Below are 10218 nucleotides of genomic sequence, written 5' to 3'. Positions count from 1 at the left end.
TCCACAGCCCTCCGAAGGGTGGTTCCCCGGCGGATGTTCCACCGCGGAACAAACACCTCATTCGAATCCGACACTGCAAAAACAAAAAGCAGTTAGGAAAAGATGATAAAAAACAAAAATATATATAAAAAGGCCAAATTAACCCTACGCACCTGTAGGGTCGACAGTAGGCCGGTAGCCGCCAAACCCATCACCCGAACCTAATGGATATCCATCCAAGAGGTCAGGCAGATGGGAAGGAGGCAGAGATTGGCTTGAAGCCCCGAACATACCTGCTGAACCGGCCGGGGACTAGGTAGTCGCCGGCGCCGGAGGCACGGTCGAAGCCGCTGCGGTAGAGACCATCGGAGGTGAACTCACTGGAGGTGAACTCACAACCGTGGCCGCCGCTGCGGAAGAACCCGCAGAAAATATCACCGCCGGCTCAGTGAAGGATTCCGTGAAGATCGCACTGATAGCCGACGGAGATGACGTTACAGTTGGAACAGTTGCCTCAACAGGATGAGCAACTGAACCAATACTGCTAACAGGCGCAGCCGCCTGGGTCGTCGCCTCGGGTAGGTTGACCAAACCTACCGTCATGGGTCCAGAACTGCTCCTTCCCGCATAACTTTGGAATGCAGTTGCATCCACGCCTGCATGAAGACAAGATAGTTAAATATAATGGCGGAAGGATATGCAGTTAAAGTAAATGAAAATTACACTTACAAGTCCTCTTGAGCTTGAAGGTGCGAATAGGCGGGGACGAACCCGATGGAGCCGGCCTCTTCACGCCGGTCACCGTCGTTGTACTACGTTGCCCGGAGGTGACAGCTGTCTCAACCTCCGGAACAGTGGTCTCATCACCACCAGGGTTCCCCGCCACCTCTTCACTCTCGGTCTCTGACTCTGACCGATTCCCCTGATCGGCAGTAGAGGCAACCTTCGCCTTACCCTTCCCGCCAGCAGCCTTCTTCTTCCGCGTGAAGAAAGGACCATCTGCGGATTCCTCATCAGAAGATGACAAAATTAGAGGAATTCCAGCAGAGGTTTGAGCATTGACAGGGCGAGGGTTAAATAACTCCTTACCTGGCCGCGTGGCGCCCAGAATCTGGTGGCCCGGCGGGTAGACCTCCACAAACCGATCCGCCGTTTGCTCCAAGATGGGCAACTCGTTCTCATCAAGAACACGGGTACCCATCCGAGCGGGACCACCAGCTTCCCGCGGATGCTGGAGCGATTGTAGGTCGTTTCCCTCTGAAAACAAAAAAACAGTTAGAAGAAAACTTTAAATCAGCAAAGAAGACAGAGCATACCGTAAGGGATAGAGTTCAAACCGTATTCAAGGACGATGGGAATCTGTGGCACCTCCGCCCCAGCATCCTTCCACACCCGGCTCATCCCGAGCATCACCATCCCGGACTCCGCAAAGCGGTAAACCGGAGACTGGACCCGGGAAATCTTGGAGAACCATTCCGCCTCCTCGTAGTTGAAGGCGTGAAGGTTCGGGAGAGCTCTCCCGTTCTTGAACGTCATCGCTATGGGGACGACGCGAGTGGAGATATAGAAGAACTCCCGCTTCCAAGACCGAAGACTGCGCTCGGTAGCGCATATCTTCAAACCCTTGATCCGAGTGACCAAGGTATACCACCCCTGGATGCACCTCCAGGAATAGAAGGTCATCAGGCGATCGACATGGGGCTCCACGCCCAGAATGAGGCACACCCATTCAAAATGGCGAATCTTGGCGATCGTCATTGGGTGTACCTCCGTCAGATGTACACCGTGTCTCTCCAAAACACGGTACACAAACTTCGTCATAAACGAAGAATGCGGCATACACCCCTATCTTGCCCTTGGGGGCATCGTACACCGTCTGGTGTGGCTCAGGAAACTCAGGCTCGAAAGGCTCGAGCATGAACTTCCTGACGATGTACTGATACTGGTCGACGGGAAGAGCACACTGGCACTCGCCAGCAGTACTCTTATCGTCCCTATCAGAAGTGGACGTCGGGTTCTCGGCATACACGTCAGACTCCTCGGCGGTAGCCTCAAGATCATGAACGGAAGACATGTTTTGAATGTAAAGAAGAACGATTTCAGGAGAATGCTCGACAGAAAAGTTAGAGTATTCGCCAGAAATCGTTTAGAAGAAGAAGAGAGGTGAAACTGTGAGTTGAGATGCAACCTCTCCTCCCTTTATATACTCATCGCAATGAATGCGATGAATTTAATGCGGAAGAGAGAGGAAAGCACAGGTGCAATGAAACTATGACACGTGGAATATGCAAGCTGGCAACAACTGTTGACAGGACGCGTGCCGTAAACTTCGCGGCCACGCGCCTGAAAACTCGCGCCCACGTGCCTGAAAAAGCGTCTGGAATGACCATATACTGTCACGTCGCCATAACTTCCTGCACGTCCTGACACTGTCAGAAGAAACCGTCGGACGACGTTTCAACAGTTTGGACTGTTCTTATCCTTTCACCAACTCTTCGAATTTCAAAAAGATTCAAAAAGATTCAAAACTAAGCGGGACTATACCCCTTACCTTGGCAACCAAGTAACTATAAGACAGGTACGAGTACAGTGTTAAGGCTCACATACTTAGCACCTGCAGGGAATTGAAGCCAAGAATACCTCGGCAACCAAGTAACTATAAGACAGGTGCGGGTACAGTGTCAAGGCAAAACCCTTCACATACTTAGCACCCGCAGGGAATTGAAGCCAGGAATACCTTGGAAGTAAAGTAACTATAAGACGAGTGCGGGTACAGTGTCAAGGCAAAACCCTTCACATACCTAGCACTCCGCGGGGAATTGAAACCAAAAAGGATCTTCGGGGCCATGCTTGCGGAAACGGGAATAACATCCCCGCATAGCGGGAACGTCGAGAACTAGATTGTTTGAAGCTCCAAGATGGAATTGGTTGTTTAACATAATTGATCACTATGTTCAAAACTACCAAAACCTCATGGAGAATCTATACAAGTGGAACTCAACGCTCCTGACTTGCGAGGAGGTTACAGACCTACCCGCATCGTACCCAAAGATCAGGCAGAAAAGTCGGGAATTTCTGCACGTGACATTAGGACTTCCGCGGGAAGAATCCCCATGGAAAACCTTAAAACTAAACCCTTTTCAAAACCCTTTGCTTAAGTCCAAAAGTTTACCTCACTTATTAACAATTCATGAGAAGAACATTGGACTGGAGGGACTTGAAGAGGTAGGTCCCAGCAGAGCCCAGTTGGACCCGCAAGACTCACCTCAAAGAGGGACGTCTGCGCAGTTGAACCCGCAAGACTCACCTTCAACAGGGACGTCTGCGCAAAGGCTAAACTCGCAAGACTCACCTTGAAGAGAGACGTCTGCGCAGAAACCAACTGGATCCGCAGGACCCACCATGCTCAGAGACGTGACGTCTTTACGCGCAGTACGCAAGCTGTTCCCGCAGGAAAAGCCTCCCAATGGTCGACGTACTCCGCCTGTTCCCGCAACAACGGATACTAGCCATCAGGGAAGGCTACCCGCGCAGCAAGGCTACACGCACAAGGCACTTAACTCTTAAATAATTCAGTAATGTCACCTGAAGAAGGAGTGAGCAAGCCGGGAACACTCCCGCACAAAGCCGGGAAAAACTCCCACCCAAATGAGCCAGTCCGTACGATACTGGAGGATCTTTTGTACTGTACCTGACGAGGTATGGACAAAAGATCTGACCAAAGATACGACAGCTCACTGACAACAGTATGACGAGCAGCACGCTCTTGTACTGTATGTCACTATCAGCCGCTGCCTACTCACCAACCTGTCGGAGGACGTGCATAGCCTGCAGTTGGTGGAACAGGAATAGTACACAGCCGGCCTGGTCACTATCAGCCGCTGCCTACCCACCAACCACCAGCATGGCACGTGCGTAGCCCACAGTTGGCAGAACAGGAATACTATTCAGCCGGCTGTACCTGCTTGGAAACCTACCTTTGGCTATAAATACTCCAACACCTTGGAACGGTATTATCATCTCATCTCATACCATCATATCTGCTCTAGTCATTTCTCTTAATATACACTTATATTCAAGAGCAATCTAGTCTGATTCTCACACCGGAGGGTGGTCACAAGGAGGTACCCCCCCCTTCTCAGTGACGAGCTCACGGTGTCTATTTTGCAGGTCATCTGAAGAACCATCTTTGCCGGATCTAACCCCTCGTGGGAAACATCTATTTAACCCCCCAGATTATCCGTAATCTACCCGGGGTCGATTAGTGTTTCTTCAGTATGTGTATGTTTTTATAACGTCTACTGTGTGGCGCACTGGCGCATACAATGGATTTTATTGTGCTATAATGCTTAAAACAAACCGCACAATGTGTTTACAGTTTATTCTTATTATTAACCGTCGCAGAAAGATATCGAGATCATACAGTCTCTTGGTGTAGACGCGTACCGATTTTCTATATCATGGGCAAGAATTCTTCCAAGTATGCATACAATTTTGAATTTTTTAAGTGGATACAAATATATTCTTATGTTCTTGATCCGAGATTGTTCTTGAGTTTTATCAGGAGGAAGATTTGGTGAAGCTAATCCAAATGGGATTTTGTTTTATAACAAAATATTGGATGATCTTGTACTCAAAGGTAATATGGAAATCAACTAAAAAGTGGAAAATGAACGGGTTTGGGTTATGGGTCAAAATGATCATTTTTTTGTGCGGATAGAACTGAGTCAAATGGGTTGACCCGAATTTCTTTTTGTAAAAAGATTTAATTTTTATAAATGTGTAACAGGGTTTATGCATTAGAAATAAACTAACTGTAAATTCCAACTAATGCAGGAATTACACCATTTGTGACGATTTACCATTTTGATATTCCTCAAGAACTTCAAGATCGATACGGGTCTTGGCTCAGCCCGTTAATGCAGTAACTAAAAACAAACTAATTCCATCTGTTTTATCCAAATAAACAAAAAATTTACCATTTTTAATACTTTATTTGCAGGGAAGATTATATCCACTTTGCAGAAACATGTTTCAAGAGCTTTGGTGACCGAGTAAAGCATTGGGTCACTATCAACGAGCCAAATTTATTCACACAAATGGCCTACCAAAAGGGAAAGTACCCTCCCGCCCGTTGTTCACCACCGTTTGGCAATTGCTCAGCTGGAAATTCTGACACCGAGCCTCTAATTGTTGTGCATAACATGTTATTAGCACATGCAAAGGCTGTGAAGATATACCGAAGATATTTTCAGCCAACCAACTGACCTTAATGTTGGCTTTCTTTTACAATATTAAGAATATTTGTTGACCAAATAAATGAACTTGCAGCAAAAACAAGGTGGATTAGTTGGGATTGTTGTAAATTGCTTGATGTATGAGCCTCTAACAGATAATGATCAAGAAGCTGCTAACAGGGGTCTGGCTTTCAATATTGGCTGGTATATTATTATACACACACACACACATATATTTTTATATTAAAAAGCAGCAAAACTTGATGTTGTTATTGTTGAATAGGGTGTTGGATCCACTAATTTTTGGTGATTACCCGTCAGAGATGCGTGAGTATCTTGGAAATCAACTGCCAAGATTTTCGAGTTCCGAAAGAAACTTTATGGAAGACGGTATTGACTTTATTGGGGTCAACCATTACACAACTGCATATGCAAAAGATTGCATTAATTCTAGTTGTAGTTTAACTGGAAACCGCGCAATTAATGGCTTTGTGGATACTACAGAACAGGACGGTGTTCCAATTGGTGATCCGGTATGTATGATGCGTAAAGTGTGAATTACTTTTTTTGCCCCTCGTTTACCGTTGGTTTTTTGTTAGTTTCATTGTTTAGTCGTGCTGACAGATGGGCATAGAAGTAATGCGTGTAGTTCCAAGAGGCATCAGGGAAATGATAGAATATTTAAAGGAGAGATATGACAATAAACCCATGTTTGTCACTGAAAATGGTATGCCAAAAATGTTGACTTTTTGAATTTGGTCAATATTCATGCTTACATGTTCAAAGTTGTAGGGTACTGTGAACCGTTAGCGGACAATGAAATTCAGAATGTACTTGAAGACGGCAAACGCATAGAGTATCACAAAACGTACTTGTCTTCTTTAGCCCAAGCAATCAGGTAATTAATCATATCATTTTCACGGGTTGATGAGCCGGGTAACGGGTTCAGCCCAAATTGGGTATCTTTTGGGTCGCGTAACGGGTTCATGAGTGAATCAAAATCTCACCTATAAATAGCACAATTTTGACAGTGATGGTGCTGATGTAAGAGGTTATTTTGTGTGGACACTTATGGATGATTTTGAATGGTATCATGGGTACCTTCCCACATTCGGGTTGTACTATGTTGATCGGGAAACACTTGATCGGGTCCCCAAGTTGTCTGCAGGGTGGTATAAAAATTTCTTGAACCGGCAATATATCAGAGAATACGTTAATTAAGGTTTTAGTAAAGTTATCACAACCGGATTGTATAAATGGACTTAGGTCCAGTAGGTTTTCTCATTTTACACACACCTATTCAAGGTTGATCTTGTATAGTGTAATATCTTCATTTTCATTATTTAGACAAAAAGTTTAAATATCTGATTCATTGTTGTTTGTTTTTTAAGACAAAAACTGTCTGCAATCTGATTTCATGTCATCAGAAGGTCTGCAATCTGAAAATATAATACTGTTTGTTTTATAAACTGGATTTCGTCTGCGTAAGCTGAAAATTAGTTACCTATCGTGTATATCATAGTAAATAGAAGTCATTTAACGTCTGTTGTAAACTGCTAAAATAATTGGCGGTGGTGTACGAACTATGAAAGTGGGTGGTGACAGACGATTGTGGTAGGCGGTGAACGGTGGTGGTGGACAGTGGGTGGTGGTGATGGACGGTGATGGTGGCCGACAGTGGGTGGTGGTGGTGATGAACGGTTGTGGTGGGTAGTGGACGGTGATGGTGATGGGTGGTGGTGGCAGACGGTGGTGGTGGGAGTGGACGGTGGTTGTGGCCGACGAGGGGTGGTGGTGGTGGACGGTGGTTGTGGCCGACGGGGGTGGTGGTGGCGGATGGTGGTGGTGGGTGGTGGTAGTGGACGGTGGTTATGGCCGACGGGGGTGGTGGTGGCGGCAGACGGTGGGTGGTGGTGGTGGCGGCGGACGGTGGGTGGTGGTGTTGGACATTGGGTTTTGGTAGGATGTTAAGAAGTGTGAAGAAGTTTGAAGATGGTGGATATTAGTTTATTTTTGAAGACCATATAAGCAGTTTTCAGATATTTTTATTTTTTTAAAACAAACTGTCTTCAGAGGCTTATGTCTGTGCGCCCGCAGACATAAGCCTCTTGCAGATGTTTGAAGCAAAAACAAACACACACATTTGGTGTGTAATGGTACGAGTTGTAGAATAATATGCGGTTTGTTGTATCACTGTTTTGTTGGTTACTGAACACGTTGTTATGGCTTGTTACTACATGTGCGCTTATAAGCTATGGAAAAGACTCAGCCTGATCAGTTGATCCTGACCCGAATCCTCAGCAAGCAGCACGGTGAACATGACTCAAATATCTTGAACTTGTGATTTATAGTCGATCTATAGACTTCTAGTGTATAAGCTTGATCTGAGATATAGCCCGGTGTATCTAATTCTTTTATGTTAGATATGTAAGATTGTTTGAAAAAAAATAAAATACATGAAGTCGGGCGAGAGCCCTTGCCAGCGTGACCCAACCGACCCAAACTTTGGAAGTTATATTTGGTTACCAACTTAAGATACTTAAGTTTCTTAGTGTAAAAGAGAGAAAAAGAAAGAAAGTAATTGATATGTTTGGACCTATGTTAGGACCTGGAATAATATAAAATCCTATACATTAAACTATTAAAGTGTGTTTTTCTCCAAATAAATTATATAAATTATTAGCACATTTTGTCAACCAACTTTTTTTTTTTGGCTTAGATGCATGGTTGCAACTTGCAAATGAAGCAAGATCATGCTAGACACAGTTATGATGTTCAGTTTTGACTCTACAAAGCATCTTGTAGTGTATTTAAGTTTTGATGAAACTTTAATTAATAGTTTGAATGTGTCCATGAAAAGTATGCATGAGGAAGACATATTTAATCTAAAAGTGTGAATAATTCATAAAATTATCCATTTGTTATAAATATATTAATATTATGGTTATCAACACCTAACACCTAATATAGATTAGCTTTCTCCCCAAGTTTTCCTATCCTATATATACATCTTATTGTATCTCTTTGTAATACACACCTTATTAATAATATCTCTCTCTTTTCTCCATACATCTCTTTGTCATATTACTTGGCTATTAGGTTTGTTTCACAACACTTTATCAGCACGAATTGCTTTGAAGATGGATTGCACATCATAAGGTATGTCGTCTAATTAACATATTATTGATCTTTATTATCTTAAACATAAACCATATTGTAATAAATACAATTTTGGGTTGAATTAGAAATTTGTTTTGTTGTTCTTAAATCTCTTAAAACAATATTTATACTGTAATTCATGGAGTGTTAAAAAATAAGATATACTCATGTTTTCATTAAAATTTAAAATTTGAATCACGTAAACTGTTATTGGTTTTTTTTTTGTATATATTTAATAGAGTTTTTTTTTTCCATTGTTAGTTGAGAAAGAGAAAAGGTTTAAAAGATAAACTAATTTAAATGATGATCTTTTCCACATATAAATTTAAGAATTTTATTTAGCAAAAGTCATTAGAACGAGTTTAACTACATTCATTATATGTGCAAAATTTTGTAAGATCTTTCATTGATCTTTTTATTGAGTCGATATGTCATTTATATGTACGAAATCTTCTATTTAATTCATCTTTCCTAAATTGTTCCTTTATAACCTACGTTTAAGCGTTACTCTCATATTCCTATTCTTGTTGAATTTCAATAGCACCTTTTGATTAACATGTTTATTATTATTATTTTGTTACGTTATGAATTCATGTTAATATGAATGTTGATTATTTAAATATTAGTATGTAGAATCAGTGGACCTAAGACTTGTGAAGTTATGATCCTATTTCACAATACAACAATTATTTAAGTGTATACTATTTCACAATAGTATCTATAGGAAATGCATAATGATCAGTAGTATATAATTTATATTTTTAGTTAATACATACTAGTACTAATTGATTTATATACATTTTTTGAAATATAGATTAAACCATGTGCGTATGTTTGTTTCGTATGGTTAAAGATATTATATTCTTTATATTGATCATTCATTGAGTTGATTTCACTATGGCTTTAGAATTTTAGTTAGTTTTCGAGACATAAGCTTGCACTTTATATGATATATTTTATTAGCTTTGATAATTGATGTAAGAAACAGATAAACCAACCTCATATTTAATTTGTTTGTTCCATCCCTTGAAAAAAGAATCACGATCACTTTTGTTGCATACATAAAAGAAAAGTTTAAACTCAAATTTAAAACATAAAAATTTGCAAATAAAACGTGCACTTAGCTTATATCTAAAGCACTATATTTGTTTATGTTTTAATGTATGGTGAAAATTTTATGTAAGATACCCATGTGATCATGTTGTACATGATAGGTTAGTATATAAGTTATATATTTGCTTGCAACTATGTTAAAATCTTATTTATTAAGTTTTTTTTTTAGCATAACTTATTTTATATGAAAGCATGTTATTATAACTTTGTGTGTTTTTACGGCATGATATACATGTTAAGTTATCATTCTTTTATATATATATAGTGTTGAATAGTATAATTAAACCAAAGTTATGGTTTATCATCATTATCATGAAAAAATATAAAGATTTTGATATGATACCTAAAGTGTCATACTCCATAAATCTCATTATAGATTTACAAAGGTCATAAGATTCTAGACGGATAAATCTTATTATCAAATTGCTAGTAAGATTTTAAAGTGATAAATCTTACATGAATTGGTCATATAACTACTTCTCAAATTATATTATGTGAATATAAAAATTATTTGTCACACCTCATATATGCTCTTGAAGTAGCAATATTATTATATGAGCATGAGTTGGTTTTAAGCAAATTTATATGTATGTCCAATGAAATAATGAAAACCATGAAGTTTAGTTTGTTTCTAACCCATTCTCTGAAATAAATGTGACTATAAAAATGATCGTTGTATATATCATGATCACGGACAGAATTGAGGAAACAGTAATGATGATCATGTTAA

At 40.8% G+C, this 10218-nt stretch overlaps 1 protein-coding gene across 1 annotated transcript; it reads left to right on the top strand.

Annotated features, from left to right (window-relative positions):
• Window positions 1-4383: 4383 nt before the first annotated feature.
• Window positions 4384-6482, top strand: LOC143561341 (beta-glucosidase 18-like; the record flags this gene model as incomplete). Its single annotated transcript, XM_077049457.1, has 9 exons — window positions 4384-4459; window positions 4544-4618; window positions 4816-4903; window positions 4982-5224; window positions 5301-5420; window positions 5500-5749; window positions 5841-5943; window positions 6009-6114; window positions 6248-6482. Coding segments are annotated over 9 exons (1251 nt in total), but the record flags the coding sequence as incomplete, so codon positions are not given.
• Between the last annotated feature and the right edge of the window lie 3736 nt (window positions 6483-10218).

The sequence above is a fragment of the Bidens hawaiensis genome, unplaced genomic scaffold, assembly GCF_021521415.1.
Source record: "Bidens hawaiensis isolate Kalapana, Puna unplaced genomic scaffold, B.hawaiensis_p1.1 tig00020663_1, whole genome shotgun sequence".
NCBI lineage: Eukaryota > Viridiplantae > Streptophyta > Magnoliopsida > Asterales > Asteraceae > Bidens > Bidens hawaiensis.
The sequence above is the reverse complement of the archived record's forward strand: the minus strand, read 5'-3'. Positions and strand labels throughout refer to the sequence as shown.